At 41.5% G+C, this 15,013-nt stretch overlaps 3 protein-coding genes across 4 annotated transcripts; 1 reads left to right on the forward strand and 2 right to left on the reverse strand.

The window, feature by feature from the left end:
* Positions 1–287: 287 nt before the first annotated feature.
* On the reverse strand, positions 288–2,343 carry LOC109629227 (small ribosomal subunit protein eS26). The gene is made up of 4 exons (XM_020086826.2): positions 2,064–2,343; positions 883–1,060; positions 639–769; positions 288–381 (listed from the first exon to the last, which is right to left on the reverse strand). Exons 1-4 carry the CDS (start codon positions 2,064–2,066, stop codon positions 346–348), a joined length of 348 nt encoding a protein of 115 aa, XP_019942385.1. The 5' UTR covers positions 2,067–2,343; the 3' UTR covers positions 288–345.
* A 1,260-nt stretch (positions 2,344–3,603) lies between these two features.
* Positions 3,604–7,118, reverse strand: fkbp11 (FKBP prolyl isomerase 11). Of its 2 annotated transcripts, XM_069516895.1 has the most exons (7): positions 6,670–7,050; positions 6,501–6,563; positions 5,508–5,581; positions 4,858–4,945; positions 4,676–4,709; positions 4,464–4,534; positions 3,604–3,854 (listed from the first exon to the last, which is right to left on the reverse strand). In XM_069516895.1, exons 3-7 carry the CDS (start codon positions 5,562–5,564, stop codon positions 3,646–3,648), a joined length of 459 nt encoding a protein of 152 aa, XP_069372996.1. In that variant the 5' UTR covers positions 5,565–5,581; positions 6,501–6,563; positions 6,670–7,050; the 3' UTR covers positions 3,604–3,645. The 2 variants fall into 2 exon arrangements, with proteins under 2 accessions (XP_069372996.1, XP_069372994.1); XM_069516893.1 differs by lacking the exon at positions 5,508–5,581 and having other exon boundaries at positions 6,670–7,118.
* Positions 7,119–8,373: 1,255 nt separating this feature from the next.
* Positions 8,374–14,183, forward strand: arf3b (ADP-ribosylation factor 3b). Its single transcript, XM_020087028.2, has 5 exons — positions 8,374–8,487; positions 10,310–10,554; positions 10,648–10,758; positions 10,857–10,981; positions 12,060–14,183. The coding sequence occupies exons 2-5, from the start codon at positions 10,407–10,409 to the stop codon at positions 12,219–12,221; spliced, it is 546 nt and encodes a 181-aa protein (XP_019942587.1). The 5' UTR covers positions 8,374–8,487; positions 10,310–10,406; the 3' UTR covers positions 12,222–14,183.
* Positions 14,184–15,013: the final 830 nt, after the last annotated feature.

Raw genomic sequence — 15,013 nt, forward strand, 5'->3', positions numbered from 1 at the left:
TGTTTTCCCTGTTGCACTATTTGCTCCCTCTGGTTTTACTCTTTAACATTCCCCTCCTGTAAATGGTCTGATATTGCTTTAAGTAACTGCAAAGCCTTTTCAAATGTATCATATGTAATTATGCATTTGCAGAATTTGATCTTAAACCACTGTAAGTTTTGTACTGTAAGAGTCTATTCCAAATAAAATACTTGACAGGCCTCTTTTCTACAACTACACAACACAAGGTCAGTTTACAACCACACAACACATGGTCTGTTATGAAGAATGAGCATCACACTTTCAGGTTTTTGTAAAGACTTTTGTGTTTATTCTTCAGGTGTCAAAGCATCTGCAAAATTTGCTTTACATGGGCTTTGGAGGAGCTCTTGGTGCACCAGCCTGTCAAACAGAAAACGGACAGTTTTAGATTCATGTGACATCATTGCTGGCTTGTCAAATAAAAATGTGTAGCTCATTACATTCCTAAGTTCCCTATATTATCAACTCTGGTATAGTGCATTTACATTGTTGTTTCAAATGAACCCAACTATAATAAACATTAGTTTCAATGGTTCTTTCCCTACTTTTACTAATCCCACTATCTGCAATGCAACAAATCCTTGTATAGCATAAACCATGCGGTGGGTTGTACTCACAGCGGGCCTGAATCTGGGTGGTGGAGTACGGTCTTTCCTGGCCTCACAGGAGCGGTTCCTCACCACTTTGCTGTGGATGGCACAGCTGACACAGTAGTGCAGCTTCACATAGAGCTTGGGTAGAACGTAAGCTGCAGAGACGATAGACAGGAGAGGCACAGATGAGGACATGCTGCCACGTTAAAACAAAAACACTAAGACAGCTTTTGAGGTTGCGTGTAAAGAAAGAACAAATGACACTCACAGTCAAAGACACTGGCCTCTGAGATGTCTCTCACGGCCGCAGCCTCCACTATGTTCCTGATGACAAACTTCTTGATGGCTTTGTCCTTGGGGACACAGCGGGCACAGTTGGTGCAGCGGATGGGCTGCACATGCCCACGGCCCTTCTTGGCGCGACCGTTATTCCTCCTCTTCTTAGTCTGTAAAACAAGATGACAGTCAGCACAAAATAATTAGCAAAAATCTTTGAGCTTATATAAAATGAGAAGTTCAGTCTGTTGGAAGAAATAACGGTTCGATGGATCAGTCCTTGAATTAGGTCATTAATGATTTTCCTTAACATCCTAAACTTTGAGAATATCTGCACTAGAAGACTGCAACTACCAATTATCTTCATTTCCGTAAATCGGATTACTTCTATTCTTCTCAGTTAAGTGGTTTAATATGGTAATGTCAGGAAATGATGAAAAAAGCTACGTTTCTTAGAGCTGATCTTTTCAAAGGTGTGACTCAGTCCAAATACTATTTTAACGTTAGCAAAGCAGGACAGGATTTTTTAATAAATTAATACTCGAATGAGAAATTGATGTCCATGATTACTTTGCTGTCTGCTGACAAATGACTGCAGCAATGGGAACTTGTATAAATAAAGTCTAACATAACTCAGCAATAGCGACATAGGAGGATTCACTTCCAACACGAATTACTGTCAATATTTAATAATTAAACCATGAACAGAAAATGTCATTTAATAAAGGATTGACCATCTTTTCCACCCTGACGACATAAACCCATAATGGTTGAGCTCGGTTAGCTGCGGTGTCCAGAAACGACTGCAACAAATGTGGTTCTGACCATCATGAATATCTGAATTTGATTTTAGTGATTAAGCTTTAGAATGAGATCATGAACATCACACGTGTATTTTGAGCCACATCCCTTCAGGTTCTCTGCGCTGGGGCAGCGGCCGTTTCTTTCGTCGGCTCACAGGAACACATGCACAAAACGGCTAGCCTGCTAACAGCTAGCATTAGGCCCAGACTCCGGTTTAAACCATTTGGACCGACATTAACCATCGGTTCTCCACACTGTGGGTCTGTATGTATGTTTATAACGCCGAGGAGACACGGATGTTTCAGACTGTTCGAGTAAAAGTACAGTTTGTTCTGGTTTCAGCACACGGCCTCACTCAGACACACTCACCATGTTGCACGGGAAGCTGGAAAGAGAACCGGAAGAGGTTGTACCGCGAGAAGTAGTGCAACGCGCTCCGCCCTCTAAATATTCACATTAAAATCACGAGCGAATCTACGTCTTACTTTAGTTTGACATCCACAGAAATAAAATGTTTGGTTTACAGTTTGAATCAAGAAAACAATTAGACGAATTTCTTAAAAAATAAAGCATTAACAAACGTTTATTGGCGGAGGGATATCACTGTACATTGGTTTCTTAACCAGGCGTCACCTGAACGGGCGGAGTTCTCTTCACTCTTGTCATGTGGCTGGGAGGGGCCGCGTCGTGCTACGCCGTTCTCTAAAACAAGCACACCCACCATGCTCTTATAGCGACAGGGCAAAGTTTGTTAAAATAATTGAAAAATAGTTTCAAGTAAAAACAAAAACATTAAGAAATATAATAATCAAATCAAAGTCTTATTATTTTTATATTACTCGCAGCATTAGACAATGTTAAGATTAGTTGAAATTGTATACTTAAAATATTTAAAGGAGAACTTTGAAAAGTATTAAACTTCACAACCAGTAGTATCATACAATTAAAATATGCTCACAGTGCTCATTAAACAATCTGACCCATTTCAGAAAAATATTATTTATAAAAAAAAGAATGATGCATTAGCAGCTGATGAAGGCGGAGCTCATTCGATAACTTCACTTAGTGGTGGGCAGCTTGTGAGTTCCTCCCAGGAATGAATCAAATCTTATCTTCACCTCAAAGAATGCATCCACATCTACTTGTTGACTGTTCAATAAAGCAACCAATGACTAAATAAAACAAACGTGGTGACATAAAAATAACGGTATATACCTCTGCTTTATAGTATGAGTTACATAACAGGAGGTAGAAGAAAAAGAAAATGCTCAAGTACAAGAACCTCGACACAGTACATTACAATACAATACATTACAATACTGTTCATTTGTTCAACCTATCATGCTCTCATTCAAACCTATGGAGTGTTCTAGTCTAACCTCTCTGTTATCTTTGCTTAGACCAGGAAAGAGAGCAACAGTGGAATCCATCATTGCGTAGCCTTGCACACAATTGATTTAGTTAATGTTTGTCTTCCTCAAACATGTGGTTTATTTAGTTAAATCCCAAAGACGATGCTGCCATCGTCTCCAGAGACTACCTGTGAGTAACACGTCACCTTACTGTGATTATAGCTTCTATGTTAGGCTTTTCATGGCTCTCGTTTCTGAATCGTCAGCATAAATTAGGTCTTTGCACAAAATGCAATTCATTCAATTTTCATAAAATCACCTTAAGACAAACACATAAAGGTTAATGTGAAGTCATCTAAGTCCTCTAATATGCAGTTTAACTGTTACTGAAAATGCCATCACAATGAATGTATCTAATTATTTTGCAAAAGTTGTGTGCAATGTTTAAGGTTTTAATGAAGTACATATTTACTTGGTAAATAGTACAACACATACTCTTAACACCTATCTGTAAATATGACATGTGTAAATATGAAATAAACACAGAGGACAATAAATACAATTTAAAAAATTTATTTAAATAGTTCTGTGCCATGTCTTCATTTCTTCTTGACCTTCTTGTCCTTGGCCTTCTTCTTGCTGGGCTTCTGGGCGTTGGCCTTTATGTAGAGGTAAAGTCCCACCAGGCCGAGCAGAGTGGGCACCAGGGCGAGACACACCAGGGGGAACACGTCATTGATCATTTTCTGCAATGGTGTCTGCTGCGTTAGAGAAATCACCTCCACCTCGAACTCAAGAGCAGCATCACCTTGGACAGATAGAGGCTGAACTTATTGTTTTGTAAAAACACACAGTTAATACACATGTATACACTGTCCCACTGTTGTAATTATTCACAAGTGTATCAATCTGCATATAATCCCTAACAAACACACTACTTACCCCTGTTTCATTTTCATTTGCTAAAAACAAAAATCACTTTCAGGCTCGAAGTCACTTAAAAATAAAACTTTTTATTTGTGACCACATACAAAACTTCACATCACACAGGGACTGGGACAGTTTGCTCTTGTCTTGGGATTTGTCGACAATAAGAAAATATAAAATAATACCAACCTTATCCTAATATTCAAATGTTGTGTGTGTAAAATGTATGTGACGTGTTGTTATCTAAAGCTGTACAGTGAAGTGCAAACATTTCTCTTCAGTAATGGAGACTTTCTACAAATATACACTACAGTGTAAAGTCTACTGCATTCAACACCAATTAGATTTTTCAATAGGAGACTGTATACATTTGGCATAATACTGTAGTGCAGTAGTGCACTTGATCAAACTCAGTGTGCTCTGATTTGTGTGTGTGTGTGTGTGTGTGTGTGTGTGTGTGTGTGTGTGTGCGTGTGTGTGTGTTCAGTACCTGGGATTGTAGGAGGGTAACCTTTTTTTCCATACGCAAGGTGAGAGGGAATAGTAGCCTTGATTTTTTGCCTGAATGAAATTATAAACAAAACACAATCACAGACAAAACATTTTTTCAGGTTCTATCACAAAACCTTCACTTTGGTATTTTTGTGGATTGAAGCCACTGTTAAGCTTTTCTTCCGATGGACCTTTACTTTTTTATCTTACCCTTCACACACGCCAACCAAGCTTTGTTCCAGACCTGATAAGAAAATCACAAAGTGAGTCAATCAGCACAGCCAGCACATTCCCTGCCTCACCACAGGCTGCACTTCATCCATCAAATGTCACAGAATCATTCAGTGATCAAGCAAGACACACACAGACAAAACTGTTAAATGTTAATTCACCAGGAATAACTGTCCTCTTCCCCAGTTCGACAACAAGAGGGTCCCGGGACAGAGACGAGTCAATCACTTTTCCATCCATCAGTTTTCCCTGAACAGAGAAGAGACGTGAGATGATGACATTACTGAAAGACACTCAAAGATACAAGACGGCTCAGTTTGTTTTAATTTGACCATCTCTGTGTCCACGTTTTTGACAAAATAATTCAAAATCACTTGTGTGTGTTACCTTGTGCATATTCTCTTGATGAATGAACCATTAGGAGCAGAAAAAACATTTATTTTAAATTCTTTTTTTCATCATACCAGTAATTCTGCCAAATCTTCAAAGTCAAATTCCCAGTTAATAGATTTTTTTCTAGAATTTAATAAATATAACAAAATATAATAAACCTAAATATGTGCAGCCTCTACAAATATTTTTATTTACCAATCCAAGTTTCTGTCTTATTCTGTGTCAATATTTTCACCAAAGACCTAAACTGTTCCTAATTGTTGAGGCTTGATTTTCAATTCCTTAACCACACTTCAAATATGTCTCAGAGCTGAACACCTGGTTTTCTGAAAAATACATATTTTTCTTGCTTTACCACTGTTCTAAGGTTTTTCCAAAAACCTTAAGTTCTCTAATGAAAATAGAAGAATGTAAAAACCTGTTCTGGAAGCTGGGACTGTATTTCCTCTCCAAGTATCTGGGTAGCAAATGTCATGTCTCTGTGTCCTTGCTCTTTTTGTGAAACACATGTAAAATATTCACATATTACTTATGTATAAATGATAAAAAATGTGTTGCATGGTTAACGAAACGTTTCATGTTTTGTAGACAGAATTATCTTTCAATCAGTACAAAGGAAAAAGTACTGTTTCTGTAAAATTTAAAAAAGGATTTGCGTTGCTAATGTAAAGCAAAGATTTAAAAAAAAACACCTACATGTTATTAGGGATTCAGGAAATAATTTGAGATGTTTTACATAAGTTTTGTGTGTTTTAAAGACTGGAAAGTACGCTTTAGTATTAGCTTCATGGTTCTAATATGATAATAGCACATGGGAGGCACATTTTAATTTTGAAAGTGTATTTTAATTACATAAAGCCACAGAGCAAATAGCTTGTTATAACACAATGTGATGCTAAAATCCACCAAACTGTTAAATTCCTGAAGATCAACATGGGTAATGATTGAAAACCACGAGCCTCCAGTGTGATCCATGGGCACACACACACGCACACACACGCACACACACACACACGCACAGTACACTTTTACTGCTGACGTGTTGCGCCGCCCCATCGCTCCATAGTAGAAGCAGAGACGATCGACTCCATACAACCACATGAAGCTCTCGCATTAACCACAGACATATGTGTGTGTGTGTGTGTGTCCTGCTCAATCAGCTGCTGATCTGACCACAGATCTGTGTGTTATTCACTCTCAGTGTGTGGATGCACAAACACAGTGTGTCCACATGGCTCGTGCAGACGGTGCCACATTAGCTGTGGTCGTCATCAGCAGACTCCCTCACATCTACTGCTCTTTGCACAGACACACACACACACACACACACACACACACACACACACACACACACACACACACACACACAGATTGTTCGTGCAGTGTAACCGTGTAACAGTGCGTGTCTCACCGTGTAGTGGATCTGCAGCGTGTCCCCCATTGTGGAAAGTACAGAGCAAGTCTCTGGTTCCACCTTTGCATCAGAAGAAAAGTGAGACCGTTAAAGAGCGGTGCATTGATTCAGCGGTGTGTGTTGTTGTGTTACAGCTGCAGTGAGTGTGTGTGTGTGTGTCACTCACCAGGGTGTCCACCTGAAGCTCATCGGCTGTGTTGTCTTCTCCACAGGTGAAAGCTGTGAGCAGCAGCAGCAGTAACACGCTGCTCTTCATTGTGAACTTCTGCAAAAGAGAAGAAGCCATAAGCAACAACTTCCGTGTCTTCTTCTTCTTTCAGAGAAAGAGAGAGAGCGAGAGCGAGAGAGAGAGCGTCACAGTCTGCTCGCCGCCCCTCACTCTGTCCAAAATGGCTCAGCAGCAGTCTAATGCTGATGTGTTATAATAGTGGAGCGATAAGGACTCGCAGTCTGTGGACGTTGTCCCACCACCTGGGTCTCTCTCTCTCCCTCACAGAGCCCGCCTCACACATTCCGCCAGCAGCATCCCATCAGGCCAAGGGGAAGCGGAAGCGGCGCCGTGTGCGTGCAGAGGCGCTGGGGGGCGCTGTTGGTGGCGTCCTGTGCGTGTTTGTGCAGCCTGCCAGCAGCAGACCTGTCACAGTCTGCTGCACACACGCCACGTCTCTGCCATGAGCACACAGCTCTGTGGATGAGGAGGAGGAGGCGGCTTCAGCTGTGTGGAAACATGGTGGAAACCTGCTTTTTAAAGGGATAGTTCACCCAAAAAAAAAAACCAAATTCACCCATGATCCACTCACCAGTATACTGATGGAGGGGTGGGTGAAGTGTTTGAGTCCACAAAACTCTTCTTCAAATGTAAAAAATCACCTGTGGTGTGAGCCAAGTGTCTGACTTGAAACAAGGTCATCGACACCAAGGCATTAATGTCCTCGCTATTTCTTCTATTTGGATGGTAACTTCAAAATTATTTTGCCTTGTTATTTTTCTTAATTTCCACTTCATCATCACCAAACGTAAAACTACTTGCATACACACAGGCCGGTGTAATTTGGAAAGCTTGTGGCTTTTCTTTTTCTCTTGGAATCTGAGATGCTTTGCTGAGTTTTAGTGAGTGAAGCCTCTGATGTCACTCAGCTTTCTGTCCTGCAAACTGAAAAGATAGTTTTCAATATTGAAAGTGACACAAACACACACACACACACACCCACCCACCCACACACACACACACACATACACACATAAAGGTGTGACTTGTTCTGACTATTAGACCCCTGCCCTGCTGGTACTATAACACAGGTGTAAATAATAAAATGAAAGCTGTTTGGGCTTCAGGGTCCTGGCTTAGTGCTTGTGTGTGTGTGTCTGTGTGTGTGTACTGTTGTGTTGTCTTTGCACTGATATGACTCACTGCGACACTGCAAGGGGTTTGCTCTTTGGTTTGTAAATGGAAAAAAGTGACTATGCCTTAAAACATCTGTTACCCATATGAACAGATTTCGTGTAATTTATCAGAGGTTGTAGGAACCAGTGTTTTCACAAATCAGCGTCCTGCCAGCTACAACAGTTTCAACCATCCTTTAAATTGTGTGGATTGAATGGGTTTATTTGTTGGTGTTTATCAGCTATCCCTTTTTAAGTAATCAGTGAAAATCTGGAGGCTGTATTTGAGTTTGGATTGGTTGACACAGATTTGAAATCATTCATCTCTCCCCATCAGTCCTCAGTCACTCACTAATGCAAAATAAAAATATCTGCTGCATAAAAGAAAGCAGGGCTGAGCTGACCGTGTTCAAAAATAATAGAAACGAGTCAAATCTATCTGATGGTTCAATCGTCATGAAAAAATCTAAAAAAAACCGCAGGACCTGTCAAAACAAATTTCAGTTTTGGTTTTGACCTCCACTCTCGCGAGATCTCGTGTGCTGCCGATCGTTCCCTGGAAATTCTTGTGAGACGTTAAGTAGAGGACTCCTCATCGCAGGTAAGTGAGGACACTGCCTCCATCAACACGATCAGATACACGGATGTTCCTGTGGGCGACAAAACAACAGTGTGTGTGTTTCCTCCGTGGCGGTCGCGTGGCTTCGGTGTCCCCCGGTCTGAAGCAGCGGGGCTCGTCTCCGTGGCAGCGGGACGCCCGCTGAGGACGGATGTGTGGGGCTGATACTCGCCGCTAGCTACCGTCACGTCTCATCGATTCAGCGGTTCAAGCTAACACGCACTGAAACGTGTTACTAGACATTATCAAGATTCCGTGCTAAAATGAAGAATTGCGATTTTTTTGGTGTGAACAGGAGCGGGGCAGTGTGCGGGGCAGTGTGCGGGGCCGACACGGCTAACAGCTGCAGGTTAGCGGTGTCGTTACGCACCGTAGCACCGCCGGCTAACGCGAACCGGAGTCCCGCGGGTCTGGATGAATGGATGTTATCAGAGGCCGTGTGTCTGCTAACATCACCGGCACACAGCTGAGTGTTTGAACCCGGGGGGGGGGGGGGGGGGGGGGTCCTCTTCAGCACCATGGACAGTGATGGTGAGACCCCTCCTCTTGATCTCGTCTGAGCTGCTGCTTCTGTCTGCAGGGTCATTCCATCCAGGATGGCTGCAGATACATCTGAACGAATAGATAGCACCACTGTCACCTACACTGAGTACACAAGACAACACACTGTGATCAACATGTACCACAGTGTTTGCCATCCATGTTTTTATAAGCGTCTGCACTTTACTCCCCATTATTCTGTTTCCCGTTAAGTTATTTACATGGCATCTATTGAATGAGAGTCTGTGTTTCTCCTCTGTAGGTTTAGTTTTTAACTCTTAGTTGGATTAGTCTGGTTCGTTGTCTGAATCAAGGGCTCGCAAAGACTGAAAATGTTGCATTCATCCAATATCTATACCTCTTCTGCTTTGAGGGTTGCAGAGGGAGCTGGAGCCAATCCCTGCTGACATTGGGTGAGAGACAGGGTACACCCTGAGCATGTTGCCAGTGTATATTGCAGGGCCAACATACAGAGATAAACAGACTTTGACTCTCGCTCTCACTCGGTCAATTTAACCTAACCCCGATCCTCGCTTCTTTGGACTGTGAGGGGAAGCTGGAGAACTCAGAACATGCCCACACGCATTGGGAGAACATGCAAACTCCACACTAAAAGACCCTAACCTGGGATTCAAACCTTTTTGCTGTGAGGTGACAGAGTTAACCCCCCCAACACCATGCTGCCCTGCTGACTTGACACTGCTTGAAGTACAATATTTAGATACCACGCAGCATTTCACCATGTTGACGAGTGCTGCTAAGCATCATGTGGACTAGAGGGTGAAATGTACTCTCCTTTTGTCTCTTTCTCTGGTTTAGATCAGATGACTTTATGTTAGACAGATTAACTGAACGTATTTTATGCTAGGCCTGGTAATATAGGACATTTTTACATGTGCTCTGAGGGCTTGGCGTTGAAAACTAACATTTGAAGGAGGGGGAAGAAAAAAAAAAACAGCAACAGGGATCTGAACAGATTGCACTGTAGCCTGGGGGTCATGGTACTGACATCTCATTCCCCCTCTCTGTTGTGATGACTGGGGGCAATTAGCATAGCTGCGCCCCTGTCTTTGAGAATGCATGTAGAGGTGAGATTTTATGGAGTCGTCTTTTAGAAAGGTGAGAGAGGGCTGGCTGGAGCATTTCTGCCAGTGTAACTTAACAAAGGCCTTACAGACTAGTAATTCTGTTTTAGTTTTAATGTGTATTGCAACACACTTCCAAGTATCACTAAACAGTTTCTTTCTCTGTTTCTCTCTTCCAGCCGTCCTTCGTAACTTATCCCCCTTCGTCAACTGACACTGGATTCCAGCATCACGATTACTGCTGCTCTTTAAAGTTGAAAATCTCTAATCTGAATCATGGGAAATATTTTCGGGAATTTGCTGAAGAGCCTCATTGGTAAGAAGGAGATGAGGATCTTGATGGTGGGGCTCGATGCTGCAGGAAAAACAACAATCCTCTACAAGCTCAAGTTGGGTGAAATCGTCACCACAATCCCAACCATCGGTAGGTGAACAGGAAACCAAAATGTGGTCATGTACATTATGATAGGCCCCTGTGTTTGCTTTACATGGTGCATGTACTTGCTCCTGTTTCCAGGGTTTAACGTGGAGACGGTGGAGTACAAGAACATCAGCTTCACTGTGTGGGACGTGGGTGGGCAAGACAAGATTCGTCCCCTCTGGAGACACTATTTTCAAAACACACAGGGTGAGCAGAGCTAATTAGAAGCTAACACCAGACTTAATGGTGTTAGTGCCTCTCCTTCTTAAGAATATATTGATGTTAGCGTGTTGTTGCTGTTGCAGGTCTAATCTTTGTGGTGGACAGTAACGATAGAGAGCGTGTGAACGAAGCACGAGAGGAGCTGATGAGAATGCTTGCTGAGGACGAGCTGAGGGATGCAGTGCTCCTTGTGTTCGCCAATAAACAGGCAAGAAATCATTACTGTTCTGCATGTACATACACACATATACAGTACATACTAATATACAACAGGCTTTTAGCAGAAGATCAGCCTCTGAAAACCTACTTCCTGTTTTATCTTTGGTTTACAATTCAACTTCTCTGTGTGGCTCATCTGTGCATAACAGCATTTTGCTTCTATGGATGCTGAGTGCATATCATGAAAGTATACATGGAATATAAACTGTCAGAAAAACTGTATGTGAATGATTAAAGTCATTTCTTTTTGTGAATCAAGTATATCCTTTAGAATTCATGACTTACCAGATCATGAAGAGAGGAAAAAAGAAAGAAATGCTAGTTTGGGGCATCCAACATCAAAAGATCATTCATGTACAATCAAGTATGATAAGGAAAAGTTGTATATTTTCACATAGAAACAATAAAAAACCGAGACGTTTTTGTAAATTAGTAAAAAGATATTTTAATTGGTGCAAAGAAAGTGATAAATAAAATTTGGGATTTGCCCCTAAAGTTAATGGGTTCTTTACTGACCCATTTCCCATCTTTCCACCAAGTTTAACTAAATTTTCATTTAAATTGGTTCAGTAGCTTTTGCATAATCTTGGTAACAGGCTGTCAAACAGACACATAGCAGTGCAGGTAATAATTGACTTTACACAGTGTTTCCCACAGAATTGACTCAGTCAGTTTGCGCTCACACACACAGAGCCTGACTGACAGGTACACAGAGAGTGAAGGAGATGTTCTCACGTGTAAGAGAACTGCATTAAATCCTACTTTCGGGTACACACACATCTGCAGCTGAAATGTTGAGGTTAGGCTGTCTGTGTGGATGGTAAAACTTAGAGGATGATAGCACAAGTGTGCAAGAGGGAGAGACCAAGCAAGCACGAGGAAAAAAGCACAGGCAGCTCGACAAGGAATCAACAAACACTAACTGAGAGAGCTCTTATGTTATTATGAGATGTTTCATTATTCATCCACAGTAAATGCATACATGCTTAGCCACAGGCCACACATCACTAATCCTCTCAGATTGAGGGCAGCACTTTCTCCTCACTGACCTGTCACCTCTCTGACAGGACTTACCCAACGCCATGAACGCTGCTGAGATCACAGACAAGCTGGGCTTACACTCCCTGCGCCACCGTAACTGGTACATCCAAGCTACCTGCGCCACCAGCGGTGACGGCCTCTATGAGGGTCTTGATTGGCTGGCCAATCAACTCAAGAACAAGAAATAAGAAGACATCTGGAGACAGCAGCTGGCAGCTGCACCCATCCACCTTTATATTGATTTTATTTTTGAAAATGGGGCTGTGGGTCAGGAGCAAGGGTTTTGGTTGATCGGTGCAAAGAAAGATTCAGGGTCTGTGGGAGATGTTCAGCTTTCTTTTTTAGGTTTCCGAGAGTTTTCATCTCACATTGCAAAAAGATTCTCAAATACTCTGTATTTCACCACTCACACACTCACACGTGCACTCACAAGAACACTAACCGTAAGCAATCACAGCAGACACTTGCTTTTCCTGTGTCCACCTATTGTCCTTAAGTGCAGTGTACTGTGTGTTCATCTCTGTCAGTCGTCCATCCAAAGGACTTATCGGTTTCGTTTGCACTTCCTGTGCGTTTGTTTTCCTTCTTCTCTTGTGGGAGCCATGAGAACAATCACAGCTGGCAGTTTCACATCACCATGATTCAAGTTGCGCTTACTTTAAATTTTACGAGCAACGCAGAGGCACTTTGATACTCAGATAACGTGTGTACATATGAAATTTATGTGTTCTTGTAAGCGGCTCAGACACACAACAACAGTCCTCTTACTGCCTCATTTTTAAACCTTTTGATATCTGTGGCATCTTTCTATATTCTGCGCGTGAGATCCCAAAGTGCTGAAGCCGCCCCTTTTTAAATCTTTTAAAGTGCTCTGCACATTCTCGACCGCCTGACCTGCATGCGCCGTAGTAGATGTCGCTTGTATTGTTGCGTATCCTTTTTCATCCTCTGAGCTGCATGGATGTTGACGCTGTTTGTTATATTTCCTCAAACTAGCCTGATTGTGTTCTGGTGTTGTTAACAGTCAGGATGCAGAAACCAACTCTGTCGCCACTTCCTGCTTATTATTATGTGCTTAAAACTGTGTAGTCAGCTTCATGGTCTCTAAATGTGAAAGCAGTGTATCGGTTGACCTGCACATAAACACAAGACACACAAGACCAGCATAGATGCTGCTCGTCTGCCATCTTGTTTTTGTCCACGTGAGTCACTCAAACTGCTTCAGGTTGCTCTTGCTTCATGTGTTTTTGTCTCCAACTTGCATATCGAGGGAGCGGGAAGGGGTTGGTGATTCTGTCACTGATAACTCTGTGTTACTGAATGTGAATATTGCCGATGAATCTATAAATGGCTGTACTGTAATTTATTTTATTAATTATGTGACAGAAAGCAGGATAAGCAGATTTATACGTGGGTGTTGGTAGTTTTCCGAGATTCATCAGCACGTCTGTGGCTCAGCTCTGAACCGGAGACGAGTCACTACTTCGCCCCTGATACCAGCAGAATCCACCAATTTCTGTCAGTAAAACATGTTTTGTGTGTGCCATACCTGGGTACTGCTACTCACTCACCAGTGACAGTGCAACATACTGTATATTCACTCCAACCTGTCAATGCATTGTTCATATTCAACATGTTTAATCATGAGTTTTATCATTTGGGTTTTGTGGCCTTATAATTCGTCATGACTTCACATTGACTTTCTTTGAGCTCGTTTGAGTCACATATATTTATCTATGGTATATAGAATGATTTGCAGATTTATTTCTCTATGCCCTCAAAAGGCAGGTTTTGCACCACAGTTTGAGGCGATGAGGCAAAGGTTTTTTTCCGACAGTATCGTTTGTTTTGCCAGTAAACTTGATTCATATATGATGGTAGGTTTCTTTGGTTTGTTTCTTGGGGTGTAAAGAAACTTTGATGTAAACAGTCTCTGTGAAATAATGATGATCAGTGCGAACATAAAAATAAAGAAAGGCAAAAAAAAAAAAAAACTTCAGATGATTCATTCTGTACTGTTACAGTTACACAAGTAGATTTAAAAACGAAGAAGACTAAATGACTTGATGCAGAATGCACGGGGACATGTGTATGTGATGTAAGACAACAAACAAAATCCTGCTGTATCACAAATAAACCCATTTTCTGTATGACCTGTCTCATCGAGTGTGAGTGAGCGTTACTGATGAACTTCAAACTTACAAGTTCACACATATTCATGGAAGACAATGACCTCATGGAGGCTGCTACACGTTTCAGCCAAAAGAGGACAGTGTTTAGCAGCAGTATCTGACAGTTAGCAGTTTGAAGTTTCTTGAAAAGGCTTGTTTTTCTGTTCATGGTCCGGACAGCCTGCACCAGCTTTACAGCTCAGGAAACATACCTAAAATACAAATATACATTTCATATTTTTTTCTTATGTTATGGGAATAACTTCTAAACCTGATGTGTAAAAAAATCTGCAAATCAGAACGATGCATTACATTTGTTTTGGGTCTCAGAGACCACAGCTGTAAAACTCCTTTAAAGGTTCAGTGTGTAGAATTTAGTGACATCTACAAGTGAAGTGTCATGGTGCAGCTGAATACTCCTCATTTCACCCTCCCCTTCCAAACGTGAAAGAGAACCTGTGGTGAGTTCTCATGAAAACTCAAAAGGTTTTAGTTTGTCCAGTTTGGACCACAGTAAAAAACATGTATACAAGTACATTTAAATATAAAGGGCCCATTCTATGCTAAAGGAAACAACAATTCATACAATTTAGATGAAACACACCAGTGAAAACATCACTTGGATTATTTTATATTCAATTTCTGCCCAAAATCCCTTTCCACTAAATCTTACACACTGGAACTTTAAATTCTATACGTTTTCATATGCTCTATATCTGCTTCATATGCTCCAAGAGATAAATGAAATAATTAATAAAGCAATGGATAGAAATGTCATTTTCTAGCAAGTTTCAGCTGTGACCATGGAT

This window comes from Paralichthys olivaceus, chromosome 2 (assembly GCF_024713975.1).
Source record: "Paralichthys olivaceus isolate ysfri-2021 chromosome 2, ASM2471397v2, whole genome shotgun sequence".
In the NCBI taxonomy this organism is placed as follows: domain Eukaryota; kingdom Metazoa; phylum Chordata; class Actinopteri; order Pleuronectiformes; family Paralichthyidae; genus Paralichthys; species Paralichthys olivaceus.

Coding starts and splice junctions, on each gene's coding strand:
- LOC109629227 (XM_020086826.2), bottom strand. Junction 770..882: donor AGAGGCCAGTGTCTTTGACT/GTGAGTGTCATT, acceptor TCGTCTCTGCAG/CTTACGTTCTACCCAAGCTC. Junction 382..638: donor CACCCAGATTCAGGCCCGCT/GTGAGTACAACC, acceptor TCTGTTTGACAG/GCTGGTGCACCAAGAGCTCC.
- fkbp11 (XM_069516893.1), bottom strand. CDS start 6,789: ATGGCTTCTTCTCTTTTGCAGAAGTTCACAATGAAGAGCAGCGTGTTA. Junction 4,710..4,857: donor GAAGAGGACAGTTATTCCTG/GTGAATTAACAT, acceptor TTTTCTTATCAG/GTCTGGAACAAAGCTTGGTT. Junction 3,855..4,463: donor TTACCCTCCTACAATCCCAG/GTACTGAACACA, acceptor TATCTGTCCAAG/GTGATGCTGCTCTTGAGTTC.
- arf3b (XM_020087028.2), top strand. CDS start 10,407: ATGGGAAATATTTTCGGGAATTTGCTGAAGAGCCTCATTGGTAAGAAG. Junction 10,759..10,856: donor CTATTTTCAAAACACACAGG/GTGAGCAGAGCT, acceptor TTGCTGTTGCAG/GTCTAATCTTTGTGGTGGAC. Junction 10,982..12,059: donor TTGTGTTCGCCAATAAACAG/GCAAGAAATCAT, acceptor CCTCTCTGACAG/GACTTACCCAACGCCATGAA.